The following is a 24810-nucleotide window of genomic DNA, read 5'->3' as shown; positions in this document are numbered from 1 at the left end:
CAGTGAGTTCCATGGTCAGGGCTACAAAGCTAAACATTCAACCCATAAATAAATGACAGGAGATTCTTGGTACTGCTGGTAACAGTCCTTCATCTGTAGAAGCCAGCAAGCAAGCAGGGCAGTAAGGAGGCAGAAGCTCCTTCTAGTACCTTGGACCATGTAATGTTTTGCTGGGAAGGTCAGTTAGCCAATAATGAAATAGATTTGTCATCTTACAGGCAGCCGGTGAAGGGAGTAGAGAATGGGTGTTATGAGGCAGGAACGGGCTGGTTAGGTAACAGCTTGGCTGCTGCATTCTGTACTAGCTGCAAGCTCTGTAATTCTTTTGCTGGGTGACCCAGGTAGATGGCACTGCAGTAGTCTATGAACTTCTGAGGGAATCAAGTGCTTGATTCTGGCTATGGTCCACAGATGAAAGAACGAGGATTTGTATGTGGCGGATACCTGATGTCTGTGTCAGCCACATACCAGGACAACACAAAGATTCAGCACACGTTCAGTATTTTCAATTCTGAGCACCAAAGCGTAAATCCAGATGGTTGGTAAAGCTGTAGTCTTGTCCTTTGTTGGGGAGCTTCTATTATGTTTCACAAAGACTGAATCACAGCCAACTGGCATCATCCACCCCTGACGCTCAGCTAGACAACCATTTAGGATTGGTATTCGGTTCTCAGTACATGGAGCAAAAAGCAGGTCATCTGCATATCAGTGGTAGACCAGGCCATGATGTCTGATTATATCACCCAGTGGTAGCATGTATATTTTATAAAGCATAGGAGATAGGATTCAACCTTGAGGAACATTGGACGACAGTGATAATTATACTCCAGAAGATGTAAATGGTTCCGTACTTGGGTAATGTCTAATGTGTTCAACAAGAGCGGATTTATTTCTCTCACAGCATGAAAATGGCTTCTCACCTGTGTGACTTCTCTGATGTGTAACAAGATCTGATTTCCGTGCAAAACATTTCCCACACTCAGAACAGGAATACGGCTTCTCACCTGTGTGACTTCTCTGATGTCTGACAAGATGTGATTTCTGTGCAAAACATTTCCCACACTCAGAACAGGAATACGGCTTCTCACCTGTGTGACTTCTCTGATGTGTAACAAGAGATGATTTCTGTGTAAAACATTTCCCACACTCAGAACAGGAATACGGCTTCTCACCTGAGTAACTTTTCTGATGTTTAACAAGAACTGATTTAAATGCGAAACATTTCCCACACTCAGAACAGGAAAACGGCTTCTCACCTGTGTGACTTCTCTGATGTGGAACAAGAGCTGATTTCTGTGTAAAACATTTCCCACACTCAGAACAGGAATACGGCTTCTCACCTGTGTGACTTCTCTGATGTGGAACAAGAGCTGATTTCTGTGTAAAACATTTCCCACACTCAGAACAGGAAAACGGCTTCTCACCTGAGTGACTTTTCTGATGTTTAACAAGATCTGATTTCCATGCAAAACATTTCCCACACTCAGAACAGGAAAACGGCTTCTCACCTGTGTGATTTCTCTGATGTGTAACAAGATATGATTTATATGTAAAACATTTCCCACACTCAGAACATGGAAATGGCCTCTCACCTGCCTTAGCTGGATGATGGGTAATAAGGTTTGTGTTCTGTGTAAAACATTTGGCATCTACAGAACAGGGAAACTCATTATCTACTCTCAGAGCTGTAACAGATGCACCAATATCAGAGTGATCAGGAGAACATTTCACTGGATCAGAGGGATCAGCTGATAGAGCTGGATGTATAATTGGGGTAATGGGGTTATCTCCTGGAGAATCCTGTCTACTGTCATTATCTTTTATGTCACAATCCGGGGATAACATTAGATGTCCTTCTGAGATATTCCTGCTTGTGTGTCCACCTGCTGGAAATAAAATACATTATGGAAAATAAGATTTTACTCACCGGTAAATCTATTTCTCCTAGTCCGTAGTGGATGCTGGGAACTCCGTAAGGACCATGGGGAATAGCGGCTCCGCAGGAGACTGGGCACAACTAAAAGAAAGCTTTAGGACTAACTGGTGTGCACTGGCTCCTCCCCCTATGACCCTCCTCCAGACCTCAGTTAGGATACTGTGCCCGGAAGAGCTGACACAATAAGGAAGGATTTTTGAATCCCGGGTAAGACTCATACCAGCCACACCAATCACACCGTACAACTCGTGATTTTAAACCCAGTTAACAGTATGATAACAGAGGAGCCTCTGAACAGATGGCTCTCAACAATAACCCGATTAGTTAACAATAACTATTTACAAGTATTGCAGACAATCCGCACTTGGGATGGGCGCCCAGCATCCACTACGGACTACGAGAAATAGATTTACCGGTGAGTAAAATCTTATTTTCTCTGACATCCTAGTGGATGCTGGGAACTCCGTAAGGACCATGGGGATTATACCAAAGCTCCCAAACGGGGGGGGGGGGGGGGAGTGCGGGTGACTGCAGCAACGAATGAGAGAACTCCAGGTCCTCGTCAGCCAGGGTGTCAAACTTGTAAAACTTTGCAAAAGTATTTGACCCTGACCAAGTCGTGGCTCGGCAAAGTTGTAAAGCAGAGACCCCTCGGGCGGCCGCCCAAGATGAGCCCACCTTCCTCGTGGAATGGGCTTTCACTGATTTAGGATGCGGCAGTCCTGCCGCAGAATGCGCAAGTTGAATTGTGCTACAAATCCAACGAGCAATAGTCTGCTTTGAAGCAGGAGCACCCAGCTTGTTGGGTGCATACAGGATAAACAGCGAGTCAGATTTTCTGACTCCAGCTGTCCTGGAAACATAAACCTTCAGGGCCCTGACTACATCCAGCAACTTGGCATCCTCCAAGTCCCTAGTAGCCGCAGGCACCACAATAGGCTGGTTCAAATGAAAAGCTGACACCACCTTCAGGAGAAAATGAGGACGAGTCCTCAACTCTGCCCTATCCGTATGGAAAATCAGATAAGGGCTTTTACAAGATAAAGCCGCCAATTCTGACACACGCCTGGCCGAAGCCAGGGCCAACAGCATGACCACTTTCCACATGAGATATTTCAAATCCACGGTTTTAAGTGGCTCGAACCAATGTGATTTCAAGAACCCCAAAACCACACTGAGATCCCAAGGTGCCACTGGAGGCACAAAAGGGGGCTGAATATGCAGCACGCACTTCACAAATGTCTGAACTTCAGGCAGTGAAGCCAATTCTTTTTGGAAGAAAATTGACAGACGAAATCTGTACCTTAATGGATCCTAATTTTAGGCCCATATTCACTCCTGCTTGCAGGAAATGCAGAAAACGACCCAGTTGAAACTCCTCCGTTGGGGCCTTTTTGGCCTCACACCAAGCAACATATTTTCGCCAAATGCGGTGATAATGTTTTGCCGTGACATCCTTCCTGGCTTTGATCAGGGTAGGGATGACTTCCTCCGGAATACCCTTTTCCTTCAGGATCCGGTGTTCAACCGCCATGCCGTCAAACGCAGCCGCGGTAAGTCTTGGAATAGACAGGGCCCCTGCTGGAGCAGGTCCCGTCTTAGCGGTAGAGGCCATGGGTCCTCTGTGAGCATCTCTTGAAGTTCCGGGTACCAAGCTCTTCTTGGCCAATCTGGAACCACGAGCATCGTTCTTACTCCGCTCCTTCGCACAATTCTCAGTACCTTTGGAATGAGAGGCAGAGGAGGGAACACGTAAACCGACTGGTACACCCACGGTGTCACTAGAGCGTCCACAGCTATCGCCTGAGGGTCCCTTGACCTGGCGCAATACCTTTCTAGTTTTTTGTTGAGGCGGGACGCCATCATGTCCACCTTTGGTCGTTCCCAACGGTTTACAATCATTTGGAAAACTTCCGGATGAAGTCCCCATTCTCACGGGTGGAGGTTGTGTCTGCTGAGGAAGTCTGCTTCCCAGTTGTCTACTCCCGGGATGAACACTGCTGTCAGTGCTGACACGTGAGTTTCCGCCCATCGGATAATCTTTGTGGCTTCTGCCATCGCGCTCCTGCTTCTTGTGCCGCCCTGTCTGTTTACATGGGCGACCGCCGATGTTGTCTGATTGTATCAGTACCGACTGGTTTTGAAGCAGAGGTCTTGCCTGGCTTAGGGCGTTGTAGATGGCCCTTAGTTCCAGGATATTTATGCGAAGTGAAATTTCCTGGTTTGACCACAGTCCCTGGAAATTTCGTCCCTGTGTGACTGCCCCCCAGTCTCGAAGGCTGGCATCCGTAGTTACCAGGACCCAGTACTGTATCCCGAATCTGCGGCCCTCCAGAAGATGAGCACTCTGCAGCCAACACAGTAGCGACACCCTGGTCCTTGGCGACAGGGTTATCCACCGATGCATCTGAAGATGCGATCCGGACCACTTGTCCAACAGGTCCCACTGGAAGGTTCTTGCGTGGAATCTGCCGAATGGAATTGCTTCGTACGAAGCTACCATCTTTCCCAGGACTTTCGTGCATTGATGCACTGACACCTGTCCTGGCTTTAGAAGGTTTCTTACTAGAGATGACAACCCCTTTTTTTTTTTCCTCTGGAAGAAACACTTTTTTTCTGGTCTGTATCCAGAATCATCCCCAGGAACAGAAGACGTGTCGTGGGGACCAGCTGTGACTTTGGGATGTTGAGAATCCAACCATGCTGTTGTAGCACTTCCTGAGAAAGTGCTACCCCCACCAGCAACTGCTCCCTGGACCTCGCCTTTATCAGGAGATCGTCCTAGTACGGGATAATTGAAACCCCTTTCTTTCGAAGGAGAATCATCATTTCGGCCATTACCTTGGTAAAAACCCTCGGTGCCGGGATAACCCAAACGGCAGCGTCTGGAACTGGTAGTGACAGTCCTGTACCACAAACCTGAGGTACTCCTGGTGAGGAGGGTAAATGGGGACATGCAGGTAAGCATCCTTGATGTCCAGAGATACCATGTAATCCCCCTCCTCCAGGCTGGAGATAACCGCTCTGAGCGATTCCATCTTGAACTTTTTGATATACTTGTTCAAGGATTTTAAATTTAAAATGGGTCTCACCGAACCGTCCGGTTTCGGTACCACAAACATTGTGGAATAATAACCCTTTCCTTGTTGAAGGAGAGGTACCCTGTTTATCACTTGCTGGGAATACAGCTTGTGAATTGCCTGTAACACCGCCTCTGTCAGAGAGTGTTGTTGGTAAGGCAGATTTTAGGAAACGGCATGGGGGAGGCGTCTCGAATTCCAGCATGTACCCCTGAGATACTACCTGAAGGATCCAGGGATCCACCTGTGAGCGAGCCCACTGTGTGCTGAAATTCCTGAGACGTGCCCCCACCGTACCTAGATCCGCCTGTGAAGCCCCATCGTCATGCTGTGGACTTGGCGGAAGCGGGGGAGGACTCCTGGTCCTGGGAACTGGCTGTATGCTGCAGCTTTTTTCCCTTACCTCTGCCTTTTGGCAAAAAAGAGGCGCCTCTTGCTCGCTTGCCCTTATGGGGCCGAAAGGACTGTGCTTGATAATACGGTGCTTTCTTTTGCTGCGAGGTAACCTGGAGCAGAAAAGTTGATTTTCCAGCTGTTGCCGTGGAAACGAGGTCTGACAGACCTTCCCCAAACAACTCCACCCCTTTATAAGGCAAAATCTCCATGTGCCTTTTTGAATCGGCATCCCCTGACCACTGCCGAGTCCATAATCCAGTCTAGCGGAAATGGACATTGCACTTACTTTTGATGCCAGTCGGCAAATATCCCTCTGTGCATCACGCATGTATAAGAGCGCATCTTTTATATGCTCTAAAGTCAGTAAAATATTGTCCCTATCCAGGGTCTCAATATTCTCTGTCAGGGAATCCGACCACGCAACCGCAGCACTACACTTCCATGCTGAGGCTATAGCTGGTCGTAGTATAACACCAGTGTGTGTGTATATAGACTTTAGGAAAGTCTCCTGCTTTCTGTCAGCAGGCTCTTTAAGGGCGGCCGTATCCGGAGACGGTAGTGCCACCTTCTTTGACAAACGTGTGAGCGCTTTATCAACCCTAGGGGGTGTTTCCCAACGTGACCTATCCTCTGGCGGAAAAGGGTACGCTGCCAATAGCCGTTTAGAAATTACTAATTTCTTATCGGGGGAAGTCCATGCTTCTTCACAAACTTCATTTAATTCCTCAGATGCAGGAAAAACTACTGGTAGTTTTTTCTCACCAAACATAATACCCTTTTTTGTGGTACCTGGGGTAATATCAGTAATGTGTAATACATTTTTCATTGCCTCAATCATGTAACGTGTGGCCCTATTGGAAGTTACAGTCGTCTCCTCATCGTCGACACTGGAGTCGGTATCCGTGTCGACGTCTGTGTCTGCCATCTGAGGTAACGGGCGTTTTACAGCCCCTGATGGCCTTTGAGACGCCTGGACAGACACAAGCTGAGTTGCCGGCTGTCCCATGTCGTCAAGCCTTTTATGTAAGGAGTTGACACTTTCCCGTAATTCCTTCCATAAGTCCATCCACACAGGTGTCGACCCCGCAGGGGGTGACCTCACATTTACCGGCATTTGCTCCGCCTCCACATAATTTTCCTCCTCATACATGTCGACACAGCCGTACCGACACACAGCGCACACACAGGGAATGCTCTAAAAGAGGATAGGACCCCACAAAGCCCTTTGGAGAGACAGAGGGAGAGTATGCCAGCACACACCAGAGCGCTATATATATACAGGGATATCACCTATAAAGAGTGTTTTCCCCTATAGCTGCATAGAATAACTATAATGCGCCTAAAATATGTGCCCCCCTCTCTTTTTTACCCTTTTCTGTAGTGCAGGACTGCAGGGGAGAGCCAGGGAGCCTTCCTTCCAGCGGAGCTGTGAGGGAAAATGGTGCCGGTATGCTGAGGGAGATAGCTCCGCCCCTTTTTCGGCGGACTTTAGGAAATCTGGCAGGGGTTAATTTACACCTATATAGCCCCTGGGGCTATATATGGTGTATATTTGCCAGCCAAGGTGTTATTTATTGCTGCTCAGGGCGTCCCCCCCCCCCCCAGCGCCCTGCACCCATCAGTGACCGGAGTGTGAGGTGTGCATGAGGAGCAATGGCGCACAGCTGCAGTGCTGTGCACTACCTTGGTGAAGACTGATGTCTTCTGCCGCCGATTTTCTGGAACCTCTTCTTGCTTCTGGCTCTGTAAGGGGGACGGCGGCGCGGCTCCGGGAACGGACATCGAGGTCGGGTCCTGCGTTCAATCCCTCTGGAGCTAATGGTGTCCAGTAGCCTAAGAAGCCCAAGCTGGCTGCAAGCAGGCAGGTTCGCTTCTTCTCCCCTTAGTCCCTCGTAGCAGTGAGCCTGTTGCCAGCAGATCTCACTGAAAATAAAAAACCTAAACTATACTTTCTTTTCTAGGAGGCTCAGGAGAGCCCCTAGTGTGCATCCAGCTCAGCCGGGCACAGAAATCTAACTGAGGCTTGGAGGAGGGTCATAGGGGGAGGAGCCAGTGCACACCAGTTAGTCCTAAAGCTTTCTTTTAGTTGTGCCCAGTCTCCTGCGGAGCCCGCTATTCCCCATGGTCCTTACAGAGTTCCCAGCATCCACTAGCACGTCAGAGAAATATAAAATGAGTAGACAAGACCCAGGGTGTTACAGGATACAATATATAATTCTATAATTGACATGTTTTACCTGTAATCATTGCTTTTATGTGTATTAAAAAAAAAAAAGAAGATAGGATGCTTAGACTGGAGCTTGATCAACACTGAACACTCATGTGGGATTACTAGAGGCGACATGGACGCTCATGGGGGATTACTAGAGATGACATGGACGCTCATGTGGGATTACTAGAGCTGACATGGACGCTCATGTGGGATTACTAGAGATGACATGGACGCTCATGTGGGATTACTAGAGATGACATGGACGCTCATGTGGGATTACTAGAGATGACATGGACGCTCATGTGGGATTACTAGAGGTGACATGGACGCTCATGTGGGATTACTAGTGGTGACATGGACGCTCATGTGGGATTACTAGAGGTGACATGGACGCTCATGTGGGATTACTAGTGGCGACATGGACGCTCATGTGGGATTACTAGAGATGACATGGACGCTCATGTGGGATTACTAGAGGTGACATGGACGCTCATGTGGGATTACTAGAGGTGACATGGACGCTCATGGGGGATTACTAGAGGTGACATGGACGCTCGTGTGGGATTACTAGAGGTGACACGGACGCTCATGGGGGATTACTAGAGGTGACATGGACGCTCGTGTGGGATTACTAGAGGTGACACGGACGCTCATGGGGGATTACTAGAGGTGACATGGACGCTCGTGTGGGATTACTAGAGGTGACACGGACGCTCATGTGTGATTACTAGAGGTGACACGGACGCTCATGGGGGATTACTAGAGGTGACATGGACGCTCGTGTGGGATTACTGGAGGAGACATGGCCGCTCATGTGGGATTACTGGAGGAGACATGGCCGCTCATGTGGGATTAGTAGAGGTGACATGGACGCTCGTGTGGGATTACTAGAGGTGACATGGTTGTAATAATAAAACACCAAAGAAGAGAAAATGCTGTCCTGCTTGCGCACTAATAAATAATAGGATTTTAATACCTGCCGGTAAATCCTTTTCTCTGAGTCCGTAGAGGATGCTGGGGTCATCAATAGAACCATGGGGTATAGACAGGATCCGCAGGAGAAATGGGCACTTTAAGACTTTAATAAGGGCGTGAACTGGCTCCTCCCTCTATGCCCCTCCTCCAGACCTCCAAATGTGGTGATAGTGTTTTGCAGTAACATCCTTTCTAGCCTGAATAAGAGTGGGAATGACTTCACTGGGAATTCCCTTCTGGGCTAGAATCTGGCGTTCAACCGCCATGCCGTCAAACGTAGCCGCGATAAATCTTGATACTGACACGGCCCCTGCTGTAACAGGTCCTCTCGTAGAGGAAGCAGCCAGGGATTTCCTATGCGTAAATCCTGAAGATCGGGATACCAAGCCCTCCTTGGCCAATCTGGAACAATGAGGATCGTTGGAACCTTTCTTCTTCTTATAATTTTTAACACTCTCGGAATGAGAGGAAGTGGAGGGAACACATACCGACTGAAACACCCACGGTGTCACCAGAGCGCCCACCGCTATGGCTCTAGGGTACCTTGACCTGGCGCAATCATTTTGGAGTTTCTTGTTGAGACGAGACGCCATCATGTCTACTTGGGGAGTACCCCAGCGACTTGTCACTTCTGTGAAGACTCCTGGATGGAGATCGTGTCTGCTGAGGAAGTCTGCTTCCCAGTTGTCCACTCCTGGAATGAAGATAGCTGACAGAGCGCTTAGATGTTTCTCCGCCCAGCGGAGAATCCTTGTGGCTTCTGCCATTGCTGCTCTGCTTTTTGTTCCGCCCTGGCTGTTGATATAAGCTACTGCTGTTACATTCTCCGACTGGATGAGGACGGGTCGACTTTGAAAAAGGCGTTCAGTTTGTAGAAGGCCGTTGTAAATGGCCCTTAATTCCAGAACGTTTATGTGGAGACAAGTCTCCTGACTTGACCATCTTCCTTGCACCCCAACCCCGGGGACTTGCATCCATGGTCACTAGAATCCAATCCTGAATACCGAACCTGCGTCCCTCGAGGAGGTGAGAACTGTGCAGCCACCACAGCAGTGATATTCTTGTCTTTGAGGACAGGACTATCGTCCGTTGCATGTGTAGGTGGGAACCGGACCACTTGTCCAACAGGTCCCACTGGAATACTCTGGCATGGAATCTGCCAAACTGAATGGCCTCGTAGGCCGCCACCATCTTTCCCAGCAAGCGAGTGCATTGATGGATCGACACTCTGGTTGGTTTTAAGATTTGTTCCAGAGCTTTTTCTTCCGGAAGAAAAACTCTCTGTAGTTCTGTGTCCAGATTCATCCCCAGAAACGACAGGTGGGTCGTAGGGATCAACTGAGATTTCAGCAGGTCGAGGAGCCAGCCATGTTGTTGCAACACCTTCACGGACAGTGCAATGTTCTGTAACAACTTGTCCCTGCATCTGGCTTTCATCAGGAGATCGTCCAAGTATGGGATAATCATGACACCTTGCATGCGAAGAAGAATCATCATCTCCGCCATCACTTGGGTAAAAATCCTCGGAGCCGTGGACAGCCCAAATGGCAACGTCTGAAATTGGTAATGACAATCCTGAACCACAAAGCGCAGGAAGGCCTGATGAGGAGGATAAATGGGAACATGTAGGTAGGCATCCTTTATGTCTAAGGAGACCATAAAGTCCCCTTCCTCCAGACTGGAGATCACTGCTCTGAGAGACTCCATCTTGAATTTCTGCAGAAAGTAATTTAGGTTAAGGTTGAGGAGCGGTCTGACCGAGCCGTCCGGCTTCGGAACCACGAATAAACTGGAATAAAAGCCTTGTCCCTGTTGCGCAGGGGGAACCGTGATAATGACCTGGTTCTGACACAATTTTTGTATTGCGTCGCACACTACCTCTCTGCCAGTCAGAGAAGCTGGCAAGGCTGATTTTAATAATCGGCGAGGGGGAACGTCTTAAAATTTTAGTTTGTACCCTTGTGACACAATTTTTAAAATCCAAGGTTCAAGGTCCGAGCAAACCCAGACCTGGCTAAAGAGCTTGAGACGTGCCCCAACCGGCGAGGACTCCCGCAGGGAAACCCCAGCGTCATGCGGTGGACTTGGCAGAAGCCGGGGAGGACTTCTGTTCTCTAGCAGCAAGGAAGGCAGAGCCTCTTCCTCTTCGGTATCTATTGGGCCGAAAGGACTGCATTTGATGATGCGTTTTCTTATGTTTTGGGGGAACATAAGGTAAAAATTACGATTTTCCAGCAGTAGCTGTAGAGACTAGGTCTGTAACCGGTAGGTATTAAAATCCTATTTTTTCATACGTCCTAAAGGATGCTGTGGATGCTTCAAAACCATGGGGTTTATACCAATGCTCTAGAACGGGCGGGAGAGTGCAGGTGACTCTGCAGCACCGACTGATCAAACATGAGGTCCTCCTCAGCCAGGGTATCAAACTTGTAAAACTTCACAAAGGTGTTTGAACCTGATCAAGTAGCAGCTCGCCAAAGTTGTAATGCCGAAAACCCCTCAGGCAGCCGCCCAGAATGAGTCCACCTTTCTGGTAGAATGAGCTTTCACCGATTTCGGTAACGGTAACCCTGCCGTAGAATGAGCCTGCTGAATCGTATTACAGATCCATCGTGCAATAGTCTGCTTGGAAGCAGGAATCCCAATCTTGTTGTGAGCACACAGGACAAACAGAGCCTCTGTTTTCCTAATCTGCACCGTTCTGGCGACATAGATTTTCAAAGCTCTGACCACATTGAGACTTCGATTCCGCCAAGGCATCAGTAGCCACTGGCACCACAATAGGCTGGTTTACGTGAAATGAGGAAACCACTTTTGGTAGAAATTGCTGATGAGTTCTCAACTCCGCTCTCAGCATGGAAGATTAAATAGGGTCTTTTGTGAGACAAAGCCGCCAATTCAGAAACTCACCTTTATGACGCCAAGGCCAACAACATGACTACTTTCCAAGTAAGGAATTTTAACTCAACCTTACGTAAAGGTTCAAACCAAGGAGATTGCAGGAACTGCAACACCACATTAAGATCCCATGGTTCCACTGGGGGCCCAAATGGAGGTTGGATGTACAGCCCACCTGACGAAGGTCTGAACTTCCGGAAGGGAGGGCAATTCTTTCTGAAAGAAAATTGATAAGGCTGAAATTTGTTCCGCTCTGGCAGTTTACGTACGCCACTGCTGTTATGTTGTCTGATTGAATCAAGACGGGCAGACCGCGAAGATATTCCGCTTGCAGAATGCCGTTGTAAATGGCCCTTAATTCCAGAATGTTTATGTGCAGACAAGCTTCCTGGCTTGACCATTTTCCCTGAAAGTTTCACCCCTGTGTGACTGCTCCCCAGCCTCCGAGACTTGCATCTGTGGTCACCAGGATCCAATCCTGAATCCCGAACCTGCGTCCCTCCAGAAGGTGAGAACTGTGCAGCCACCACAGAAAGAAGATCCTGGTCCTGGAAGATAGGAGTATTTTCCGGTGCATGTCCAGGTGAGACCCGGACCACTTGTCCAGCAGGTCCCACTGAAGCACCCCTGGCATGGAACCTGCCATACAGAATGGCTTCGTAGGCCACCACCATCTTGCCCAGCAATCGAGTGCATTGAAGAACTGACACTTTTGCCGGTTTCAGAATCTGTTTTACCATGTTCTGTATTTCCAGAGCCTTTTCCACTGGAAGAAAAACTCTCCGTAATTCTGTATTCAGAATCATACCCAGGAACGACAGGCGTGTCGTCGGATCCAACTGCCGTCTTCTGCCATCACTGAAGTCTTCTGATCTTCCTTTACTCATCCGACTTCTGTCTTCTGGCTCTGTGAGGGGGGTGACGGTGCGGCTCCGGGAACAAGCAGCCAGGCGCACCAAGTGATCTGAACCTCTGGAGCTAATGGTGTCCAGTAGCCTAAGAAGCAGAGCCCTTAAACGCACAGACGTAGGTCCTGCTTCTCCCCCCTCACTCCCACAATGCAGAGAGCCTGTAGCCAGCAGGTCTCCCTGAAAATTATAAACCTAAATAAAGTATTTTTTCTGAGAAACTGTGGAGAGCTCCTAAGTATATCCAGTCTCGCTGGGCACAGAATCTAACTGGAGTCTGGAGGAGGGGCATAGAGGGAGGAGCTAGTTCACACCCCTTTTAAAGTCTTAAAGTGCCCATGTCTCCTGCGGATCCCGTCTTTACCCCATGGTTCTCAAAGCGTCCCCAGCATCCTCTAGAACGTATGAGAAAACTCTCTACATGTGGTATTTGTCATGGATAGCCTTGTGTTAGAAACACCCAACTGAGAACAGGGCTGATGGCGGAGGAGGGTGTAGGATAAGAGATTGCTGTAGTGACTGAGCAATGAGAATATGTGACTTCTGTAATAAGTGTTTATTACTCACCTGTGCTGATATCTGTAGGGATCTCCTCCTCCTTACACTGCTGATCACCCCTCACACACGTCTCCTCTTCTCCCTCTATATCTTCTGCCTTTATATCAGTCACATACGTCTCTTCTTCTTCCTCTATATCTTCTGCCTTCATATCAGTCACATACGTCTCTTCTTCTCCCTCTATATCTTCTGCCTTTATATCAGTCACATACGTCTCTTCTTCTCCCTCTATATCTTCTGCCTTTATATCAGTCACATACGTCTCTTCTTCTCCCTCTATATCTTCTGCCTTTATATCAGTCACATACGTCTCTTCTTCTCCCTCTGTATCTTCTGCCTTTATATCAGTCACATACGTCTCTTCTTCTCCCTCTATATCTTCTGTTTTAATATCAGACAGACGTTGTGTCTAAAAAACAAACAAACACTCTAATGACATTTGCATACAGTCAGATTAAACTGAGGTGAAACAGTATAATATCAGTGTATAAGACACACAGCTCCTCTACAGATCATATAGTGACAGTCACTTTGGTATATTGGAGAGACACTAAATCCCACCTACCTGATCCTCCAGTGGGATCCTGTGATTCTCCTCTGTACAATCCTGGGAATACAGAGGACGGGGACATCTCTCTGGGGTATCTCTGTTACTGGGCCCATCTGTAGGAGACACACAGTGACTGACTACAGTGTATATATGTGATTATCAGATGATGTGTGTATATAGGGGCCCCCATACCTGCTCTCCCCTGTACAATACATGACAGTCTCCTCTTACCCAGTGATGTGAGGGGCCGGTGATTCTCCATCATCACGTCCTTGTACAGACCCCTGTGTTCCTCTATATACTCCCCCTCCTGCATGGAGACATAGACAGTGACATCCTGACACCTTATAGGAACCTGACACACACAGTGATACAGTCATCACCCAGACATCCCCTGGTGTTACTGTATAATGTCCCATTCCCAGCAGTCACCTCTCCAGTCATCACCCATACATACCCTGGTGTTACTGTATAATGCCCCATTCCCAGCAGTCACCTCTCCAGTCATCACCCAGACACATCCCCTGGTGTTACTGTATAATGCCCCATTCCCAGCAGTCACCTCTCCAGTCATCACCCAGACACATCCCCCGCTGTTACTGTATAATGTCCCATTCCCAGCAGTCACCTCTCCAGTCATCACCCAGACACATCCCCTGGTGTTACTGTATAATGTCCCATTCCCAGCAGTCACCTCTCCGGTCATCACCCAGACACGTCCCCTGGTGTTACTGTATAATGCCCCATTCCCAGCAGTCCCCTCTCCAGTCATCACCCAGACACGTCCCCTGGTGTTACTGTATAATGCCCCATTCCCAGCAGTCACCTCTCCAGTCATCATCCAGACACATCCCCCAGTGTTACTGTATAATGTCCCATTCCCAGCAGTCACCTCTCCAGTCATCACCCAGACACGACCCCTGGTGTTACTGTATAATGTCCCATTCCCAGCAGCCACCTCTCCAGTCACCACCCGGACACATCCCCGGTGTTACTGTATAATGCCCCATTCCCAGCAGTCACCTCTCCAGTCAGCAGCTGAATGATCTTGTTGGTGAGTTCCAGGATCTTCTGGTCAATGTGTCATGTGTCAGTGAGTGAGGTGGAGGCACCGAGATGAGGCTCTGGGTCCTTCTTCTTCCTGACACACGGGGATGGCTGCTCGGTGTCTCACACTCACCGGATATCTTCTTCACTACTGTGTAACCTTGCGAAAATAAGATTTTACTTACCGGTAAATCTATTTCTCGTAGTCCGTAGTGGATGCTGGGGACTCCGTGAGGACCATGGGGAATAGACGGGCTCCGCAGGAGACATGGGCACTTTAAGAAAGCTTTGGATTCTGAGTACTGGCTCCTCCCTCTATGTCCCTCCTCTAGACCTCAGTTAGAGAAACTGTGCCCGGAAGAGCTGACAGTACAAGGAAAGGATTTTGGAATCCAGGGCAAGACTCATCCAGCCACACCAATCATACCGTATCACTTGTGATAAACTTACCCAGTTAACAGTATGAACAACAATAGAGCATCAGATCAACCCTGATGCAACCATAACATAACACTTATTTAAGCAATAACTATATACAAGTATTGCAGAAGAAGTCCGCACTTGGGACGGGCGCCCAGCATCCACTGCTGACTAGGAGAAATAGATTTACCGGTGAGTAAAATCTTATTTTCTCTAACGTCCTAAGTGGATGCTGGGGACTCCGTAAGGACCATGGGGATTATACCAAAGCTCCCAAACAGGCGGGAGAGTGCTGATGACTGCAGCACCGAATGAGCAAACTCAAGGTCCTCCTCAGCCAGGGTATCAAACCTGTAGAACTTTGCAAAAGTGTTTGAACCTGACCAAGTAGCTGCTCGGCAAAGCTGTAATGCCGAGACCCCTCGGGCAGCCGCCCAAGAAGAGCCCACCTTCCTTGTGGAGTGGGCCTTTACTGATTTTGGATGCGGCAATCCAGCCGCAGAATGAGCCTGCTGAATCGTGTTACAGATCCAGCGAGCAATAGTTTGCTTTGAAGCAGGAGCACCCAACTTGTTGGATGCATACATGATAAACAGCGACTCTGTTTTCCTGACTCTAGCCGTTCTGGCTACATAAACCTTCAAAGCCCGGACTATATCAAGCAACTCGGAATCCTCCAAGTCACGAGTAGCCACAGGCACCACAATAGGTTGGTTTATATAAAAAGATGACACCACTTTTGGCAGGAATTGTGAACGTGTACGCAATTCCGCTCTGTCCATATGGAAAACCAGATAGGGGCTTTTATATGACAAGGCCGCTAATTCTGACACACGCCTAGCTGAAGCTAAGGCTAATAGCATGACCACCTTCCACGTGAGATATTTTAACTCCACGGTTTTAAGTGGTTCAAACCAATGTAACTTTAGGAAACTCAACACCACGTTAAGATCCCAAGGTGCCACTGGTGGCACAAAAGGTGGCTGAATATGCAGCACTCCCTTTACAAATGTCTGAACTTCAGGCAGAGAAGCCAGTTCTTTTTTTAAAGAAAATAGACAGGGCCGAAAACTGGACCTTAATGGAACCCAATTTCAGGCCCAAGACACTCCTGACTGCAGGAAGTGAAGGAAACGGCCCAGCTGGAATTCCTCCGTGGGGGCCTTCCTAGCCTCACACCAAGCAACATATTTTCGCCATATACGGTGTTAATGTTTCGCTGTCACGTCCTTCCTAGCCTTGATCAGCGTAGGAATGACTTCATCCGGAATGCCTTTTTCTGTTAGGAGCCGGCGTTCAACCGCCATGCCGTCAAACGCAGCCGCGGTAAGTCTTGGAACAGACAGGGCCCCTGTTGCAACAAGTCCTGTCTTAGAGGCAGAGGCCATGGGTCCTCTGTGAGCATCTCTTGCAGATCTGGATACCACGTCCTTCTTGGCCCATCCGGAACAGAGAGTATTGTTCTCACTCCACTTTTCCTTATAATTCTCAGCACCTTGGGTATGAGAGGAAGAGGAGGAAATACATAGACCGACGGGAACACCCACGGTGTCACCAGTGCGACCACAGCTATCGACTGAGGGTCTCTTGACCTGGCGCAATATCTCTGCAGCTTTTTGTTGAGGCGGGATGCCATCATGTCCACCTGTGGCAGTTCCCACCGACTTGCAATCAGCGTGAAGACTTCTTGATGAAGTCCCCACTCTCCCGCGTGGAGGTCGTGCCTGCCGAGGAAGTCTGCTTCCCAGTTGTCCACTCCCGGAATGAACACTGCTGACAGTGCGCGTACGTGATTCTCCGCCCAGCGAAGAATTCTGGTGGCTTCTACCATCGCCACCCTGCTCCTTGTGCCGCCTTGGCGGTTTACATGAGCCACTGCGGTGATATTGTCTGACTGAATCATAACCGGTTGGTCGCGAAGCAGGGACTCCGCTTGACGTAGGGCGTTGTATATGGCCCTTAGATCCAGGATATTGATGTGAAGGCAAGTCTCCTGACTTGACCACAGCCCTTGGAAATATCTTACCTGTGTGACTGCCCCCCCCCCCCCCCCCCGGAGGTTTGCATCCGTGGTCACCAGGACCCAGTCCTGAATGCCGAAACTGCACTCTACAGCCACCACAGGAGAGAGACCCTGGCCCTGGGGGATAGGGTGATTAGCCGATGCATCTGAAGATGTGATCCGGACCACTTGTCCAGTAAGTCCCACTGGAAGGTCCTCGCATGGAACCTGCCGAAGGAAATAGCCTCTTATGATGCCACCATCCTTCCCAGGACTCGAGTGCAGTGATGCACTAACACCTGTTTCAGTTTTAATAGATTCCTGACCAGTGTCACGAGCTCCTGAGCTCCCTCTATCGGAAGATAAACCCTTTTCTGGTCTGTGTCTAGGATCATGCCTAGGAGAGGCAGATGAGCTGTAGAAACCAACTGCGACTTTGGAATATATAGACTCCAGCCGTGTTGCCGTTATACTTCCAGAGAAAGTTATACGCTGTTCAGCAACTGCTGTCTTGATCTCGCTTTTATGAGGAGATCGTCCAAGTACGTGATAATAGTGACACCTTGCTTCCGCAGAAGCACCATCATTTCCGCCATTACCTTGGTGAATATTCTCCAGGCCGTGGAGCGACCAAACGGCAACGTCTGAAATTGGTAATGACAATCCCGTACCGCAATTCTGAGGTACGCCTGATGAGGTAGATACATAGGGACCTGAAGGTATGCATTCTTTATGTCCCGAGTCACCTTTCAGGCTTACAACGACCGCTCTTAGCGATTCCATCTTGAACTTGCACCTTTTCAGGTATATGTTCAGGGATTTTAAATTCAATATGGGTCTGACCGAACCGTCTGGTTTCGGGACTACAACATGGTCAAATAATAACCCCCTCCTTGTTGAAGGAGGGGAACCTTGACCACCACCTGCTGAAGATACAATTTGTGAATTGCAGTTAACACTGTTTCCCTCTCATGGGGGGAAGCCGGCAGGGCCGTCGGTGAGGGGGCATCCTCTCAAAGTCCAGCTTGTATCCCTGAGACACAATATCTATTGCCCAGGGATCTAACAGGGAGTGAACCCACTTGTGGCTGAACTTCCGAAGGCGTGCCCCCATCAGGCCTAGCTCCGCCTGTGGAGCACCAGCGACATGCAGTGGATTTTTGTAGAGGCCGGGGAGGACTTCAGTTCCTGGCAGCTAGCTGTGTTGTGCAGCTTCTTTTCTCTTCCCCCGCCTCTGGCAAGAAAGGACGCACCTTGGACTTTCTTGTTTCTTTGTTCGGAAGGCTGCATTTGATAATGACGTGCATTCCTAGGCTGTGCAGGAATATAAGGCAAAATATCAGAATTACCAGCTATAGCTGTGGAGACCAGGTCCGAGAACCCTTCTCCACACAATCCTCAGCCTTCCATATGCCTCTTAAGTCGGCATCATCTGTCCATTGCATATTGTACAGGACACGTCAAGCAGAAATCGACATAGCTTTGACTCTAGGACCCAGTATACTCATGTCTCTATGGGCATGCTTTATATATACATCTCTCTTAAGACAGCATCTTTAATATATATATATATATCTCTATATACATACTAGGGTCTCAATCTCTGCTGATAAGGTACCTGTCCACGCTTCCACAGCGCTATAAACCCATGCCGACACAATCGCCGGTCTGAGTAGTATACCAGAATGTGCACGCTATCTGCAGGATCCCTGAGAATAGCTGTAACATCAGGGCTGCCTTTTGTGACACCCTAGGGGAAGATTTCCCATCGTATCCTGGCCCTAGTGGGGAAAGGATATTGCCTGAGAATTCTTTGTGGGAAGCTGCAGTCTCACGTCCGGAGATTCCCGCTCTTTTTCCTCATGAGAGGAGGGAAATTACCTCAGCTTTCTTCCCCTTAGACATGTGTACCCTCGTGTCAGGGACAGATGAGTCATCAGTGATATGCAAATCATCTTTTATTATAATAATCATATATTGAATACTTTACTGCCATTTTGGCTGTAACTTTGCATTATCATAGTCGACACTGGAGTCAGACTCCGTGTCGATACCAGTGTCTATTATTTTGGATAGTGATCATTGAGAGACTCTGAAGGTCTCTGCGACATAGGGACAGACATGGGTAGAATTCCTGTCTTTTCTCTAATCTTTTGTGCAATAAATTCACCGTAGCACTTAATTACACATATTCAAACAGGAGTCGGCATTGTCGACGGAGACACCCTCTCACACACACATATTTGCTCCATCTCCTCCTTATGGGAGCCTCTTACCTCAGACATTTCGACACACATGTACAGACACAACACACACTCAGGGAATGCTCATCTGAAGACAATTCCCCCATAAGGCCCTTTGGAGAGACAGAGAGAGAGTATGCCAGCACACACCCCAGCGCTATTAACCCAGGAATAAAACAGTAACTTAATGTTAACCCAGTAGCTGCTGCTTTTATTTATTTTTGTGCCTAATTATGTGCCCCCCCTCTCTTTTTACCCTCTTCTACCGTGTAACTGCAGGGGAGAGGCTGGGGAGCTTCCTCTCAGCAGTGCTGTGGAGAAAAAACATGGTGCTGGCGAGTGCTGAGGAAGAAGCCCCGCCCCCTCAGCGGCGGGCTTCTGTCCCGCGATTTTGTGTAAATAATGGCGGGGGCTCATGCATATATACAGTGCCCAACTGTATATATGCCCACTTTGCCAGGAGGTACTCAATTGCTGCCCAGGGCGCCCCCCCCTGCGCCCTGCACCCGACAGTGACCGGAGTCTGTGGGTGTAATGTGGGAGCAATGGCGCACAGCTGCAGTGCTGTGCGCTACCTCATCTGAAGACAGGAGTCTTCTGCCGCCGATTTTGATATCTTCTTGCTTCACTCGCCGGCTTCAGTCTTCTGGCTCTGCAAGGGGGACGGCGGCGCGGCTCCGGGAATGGACGACCAAGGGTGAGTTCCTGTGTTCGATCTCTCTGGAGCTAATGGTGTCCAGTAGCCTAAGAAGCGCAACCTAACCGCAGTTAGTAGGGCTGCTTCTCTCCCCTCAGTCCCACGTAACAGAGTCTGTTGCCAGCAGAAGCTCTCTGAAAATAAAAAAACCTAACAAAATACTTTCTTATTAGCAAGCTCAGGAGACCTCACTAAAATGCACCCTGCTCTGTCCGGGCACAGATTCTAACTGAGGTCTGGAGGAGGGACATAGAGGGAGGAGCCAGTGCACACCCAGAATCCAAAGCTTTCTTAAAGTGCCCTTGTCTCCTGCGGAGCCCGTCTATTCCCCATGGTCCTTACGGAGTCCCCAGCATCCACTAGGACGTTAGAGAAATGGGGGAGACATCACTGTAAATACACCCAGATCCCCTAACCTCCCCAGTCATGTCCCTGTATGATTACAATGGATATAAGTGATGTCACTGTGACGCTCCCAGACCTCCTCACCTCCCCAGTTAAGTCCCTGTATTATTACTATAGATATGTGATGTCACTGTGACGCTTCCAGATCCCCTCACCTCCCCAGTCATGTCCCTGTATTATTACTATCGTGCCAATAGACACACTCATCCCAACCCAAACATACAGTGCACCTGTCCTGTAATGGGCACACTTACCTCTGCATTATGGTTACCTCCTTTCTACTCCGTGTACTTACTAGACATACACACCAGGGACGTGCGGTGAAGTACATTTCTCAAGAGGCACTGGCTAGTACCAGAGCCAGATTTACACACAATATATGAGCCCAAGGATTATACATAGGTGCAGCGGTATCCACACGTGGGCATTACACACAGGGGCAGCGGTATACACATGTGGGCATTATACACATGTTCAGCGTTATATACATGTGGACATTATACACAGGTGCAGCGGTATACACATCTGGGCATTATACACAGAAGGAGTAGTATAAATTTGGTGAGTGCGGGTAAGGTTGGTGGAGGATGGGGGGGGGGCACTGCCTCACCTACCATATAATTTTTACTTCTGACTACAGAAATGATTAGAATAATTCAAAGATGATATTTGTATGTTCTTTGTATTTTACATATACTGTATATAGTGAAAACTGTGGTGTATACGTTAGTATGACAGGAACAGCTCCGTCTCCCCGCACGTCACTGATACATAGGAACACCCAACCCCATGTGTGCGGAGCGTTCTACCCTCACTTCTGCTGTGCACACTTCTCCCACCACAACCTAACTGTGATGTGTGCGCATCCTACCCTCACTGATGTGTCTACTGGTCACCTACCCCGCACCCATGTAGCCACCTGACACGCACCCCTCCCCCATGCAGCCACCGGTCACACACTCCTCCGCCATGCAGCCACCGGTCACACACCCCTCCCCAGTCGGGAACCATGCAACGGGTCGTAGGAGAGTAAGCGGATGTCAGGTTATGGACAGGCGGTGGTAGGAGAAGCAGGAGAGGCAGATGACAGGCAAGGGTTTGTAGAAAAGGTAGGGGGGGACGGCAGGTGACGGCTGAGGGGGGGGGGCGCAGGTAATGGCCAGGTGGGGGTCGGTAGGTGATGAAAAGGAGGTGGCCGGAGAGGGAGATGTGTCAGGGTACAGCCAGGGAGTGGCAAGAGATGGGTAGGGGGCTGCAAGTGAGGCAGGGTGCAAGCAGGAGAGCCAGGTGACGGGCAGGGAGGTGGTAGGAGATGCAGGTGGTGGAAGATGATGGGCAGGGGGTGTTAGAAGAGGCAGGTGGTGGCAGGCGATAGACGGGGGTGGTAGGAGAGGCAGGGAGCTGCAGGTGATTGATAGGGTACAGGGAGAGGGCGGCAGGAAACAGGGTGGGGGCGGCTGGGTACAGGACTGGGTGGTAGGATACAGACTGGGGGCGGCAGGTGGTGGCAAGAGAGGTGGGTGACAGGGTACAGGCAGCGGGTGGCAGGAGACGCGGGTGACATACAGGGAGTGGCAGATGACTTGCAGGGGATGGCATGAGAGGTGGGTGACAGACAGCGGGTGGAAGGGTACAGGCAGGGGGCGGCAGGTGATGAGCAGGGGGCATTAGGAGAATGTCAGGGGCAGCAGGTGAGGGGGCATTAGGAGAATGCCCGGGGCAGCAGGTGAGAGGGCATTAGGAGAATGTCAGGGGCAGCAGGTGAGGGGGTATTAGGAGAATGTCCGGGGCAGCAGGCGAGAGGGCATTAGGAGAATGTCAGGGGCAGCAGGTGAGAGGGCATTAGGAGAATGTCAGGGGCAGCAGGTGAGAGGGCATTAGGAGAATGTCAGGGGCAGCAGGTGAGGGGGCATTAGGAGCATATCAGGGCTAGCAGGAGAGGGGTTATTAGGAGAATGTCAGGGGCAGCAAGTGAGGGGGCATTAGGAGAATATAAGGGCAGCAGGTGAGGGGGTATTAGGAGACTGTAGGGGCAGGTGAGGGGTTATTAGGAGAATGTCAGTGGCAGGAGAGGGGGCAATAGAAGAATATAGGAACAGTAGGTGAGGGGGCATTAGGAGAGTGTCAGGGACAGGTGAGAGGGCATTAGGAGAATGAATGGGCATGTGAGGGGGCATTAGGAGAATATAGGGGCAGCAGGTGAGAGGGCATTAGGAGAATATAGGGGCAGCAGGTGAGGGGGCATTAGGAGAATATAGGGGCAGCAGGTGAGGGGGCATTAGGAGAATATAGGGGCAGCAGGTGAGGGGGCATTAGGAGAATATAGGCGCAGCAGGTGAGGGGGCATTAGGAGAATATAGGGGTTGGTGAGGGGGCATTAGGAAAGGTTGAGGGCAGGAGAGGGGGAGTATGTAAGTGGCAGGAGAGGGGTTATTAGGAGAATTTCAGGGGCAGCAGGTGAGGGTGTATTAGGTAAATGTCAGGGGTAGGAGTGGGGGTATTAGAATAGAGGGGCAGCAGGTGAGGGGGTATTAGGACATCAGGGGTAGCAGGTGAGGGGGCATTAGGAGAATGTCAGGGGCAGCAGGTGAGGGGCCATTAGGAGAATACAGGGGCAGCAGGTGAGGGGCCATTAGGAGAATGCAGGGGCAGCAGGTGAGGGGCCATTAGGAGAATGCAGGGGCAGCAGGTGAGGGGCCATTAGGAGAATGCAGGGGCAGCAGGTGAGGGGCCATTAGGAGAATAAAGGAGCAGGTGAGGGGGTATTAGGAGAATGTCAGGGGCAGCAAGTGAGGGGGCATTAGGAGAATGTCAGGGGCAGCAAGTGAGGAGGCATTAGGAGAATGCAGGGGCAGCAGGTGAACGGCCATTAGGGGAATACAGGGGCAGCAGGTGAGGGGCCATTAGGAGAATACAGGAGCAGCTGTGGGGGTATTAGGAGAATGTCAGGGGCAGCAAGTGAGGAGGCATTAGGAGAATGTCCGGACTAGCAGGAGAGGGGGTATTAGGAGAAGGAAAGGGCAGCAGATGAGGGGGTATTAGGAGAATGTCAGGGGTAGGTGAAGGGGCATTATGAGACTGTAGGGTCAGCAGGTGAGGGGGCATTAGGAGAATATCAGGGACAGGTGAGGGGGCATTAGGAGAGTGTCAGGGGAAGGAGAGGGGGGATTAGGAAAGGTTGGGGGCAGGAAATGGGGTATTAGGTGAGGTTGGGGGCAGGAAATGGGGTATTAGGTGAGGTTGGGGGCAGGAGAGGGGGTATTAGGAGAGGTTGGGGGCAGGAGAGGGGGTATTAGGAGAGGTTGGGGCAGGAGAGGGGGTATTAGGAGAGGTTGGGGCAGGAGAGGGGGTATTAGGAGAGGTTGGGGCAGGAGAGGGGGTATTAGGAGAGGTTGGGGCAGGAGAGGGGGTATTAGGAGAGGTTGGGGCAGGAGAGGGGGTATTAGGAGAGGTTGGGGCAGGAGAGGGGGTATTAGGAGAGGTTGGGGGCAGGAAAGGGGGTATTAGGAGAGGTTGTGGGCAGGAGAGGGGGTATTAGGAGAGGTTGTGGGCAGGAGAGGGGGTATTAGGTTGAGGTTGGGGGCAGGAGAGGGGGTATTACGTTGAGGTTGTGGGCAGGAGAGGGGGTATTAGGAGAGGTTGTGGGCAGGAAAGGGGGTATTAGGAGAGGTTGTGGGCAGGAGAGGGGGTATTAGGAGAGGATGGGGGCACGAGAGGGGGTATTAGGAGAGGATGGGGGCACGAGAGGGGGTATTAAGAGAGGATGGGGGCAGGAGAGGGGGTATTAGGAGAGGATGGGGGCAGGAGAGGGGGTATTAGGAGAGGATGGGGGCAGGAGAGGGGGTATTAGGAGAGGATGGGGGCAGGAGAGGGGGTATTAGGAGAGGATGGGGGCAGCAGGTGAGGCAGCATTAGGAGAGGATGGGGGCAGCAGGTGAGGGGGCATTAGGAGAGGATGGGGGCAGCAGGTGAGGGGGCATTAGGAGAATATAGGGGCAGCAGGTGAGGGGGCATTAGGAGAATATAGGGGCAGCAGGTGAGGGGGCATTAGGAGAATATAGGGGCAGCAGGTGAGGGGGCATTAGGAGAATATAGGGGTTGGTGAGGGAGCATTAGGAGAATATAGGGGTTGGTGAGGGGGCATTAGGAAAGGTTGAGGGCAGGAGAGGGGGAGTATGTAAGTGGCAGGAGAGGGGTTATTAGGATAATTTCAGGGGCAGCAGGTGAGGGGGTATTAGGAAAATGTCAGGGGCAGGAGTGGGGGTATTAGAATAGAGGGGCAGCAGGTGAGGGGGTATTAGGACATCAGGGGTAGCAGGTGAGGGGGTATTAGGAGAATATAGGGGCAGCAGGTGAGGGGCCATTAGGAGAATGTCAGGGGCAGCAGGTGAGGGGCCATTAGGAGAATACAGGGGCAGCAGGTGAGGGTCCATTAGGAGAATGCAGGGGCAGCAGGTGAGGGGCCATTAGGAGAATACAGGAG

At 50.1% G+C, this 24810-nt stretch overlaps 1 protein-coding gene across 1 annotated transcript in view; it reads right to left on the bottom strand.

Annotated features, from left to right (window-relative positions):
• Window positions 1–778: 778 nt before the first annotated feature.
• The window catches only part of LOC134984643 (oocyte zinc finger protein XlCOF7.1-like), a 57711-nt gene continuing 33679 nt past the window's right edge, over window positions 779–24810 (bottom strand). Inside the window, exon 3 of the mRNA XM_063950185.1 lies at window positions 779–1592. Coding sequence (XP_063806255.1) covers window positions 820–1592 — 773 coding nt within the window. The 3' untranslated portion in view covers window positions 779–819. The remainder of the gene's footprint in view (window positions 1593–24810) is intronic.

The sequence above is a fragment of the Pseudophryne corroboree genome (assembly GCF_028390025.1).
Source record: "Pseudophryne corroboree isolate aPseCor3 chromosome 3 unlocalized genomic scaffold, aPseCor3.hap2 SUPER_3_unloc_7, whole genome shotgun sequence".
NCBI classification, from domain to species: Eukaryota; Metazoa; Chordata; class Amphibia; order Anura; family Myobatrachidae; genus Pseudophryne; species Pseudophryne corroboree.
The sequence above is the reverse complement of the archived record's forward strand: the minus strand, read 5'-3'. Positions and strand labels throughout refer to the sequence as shown.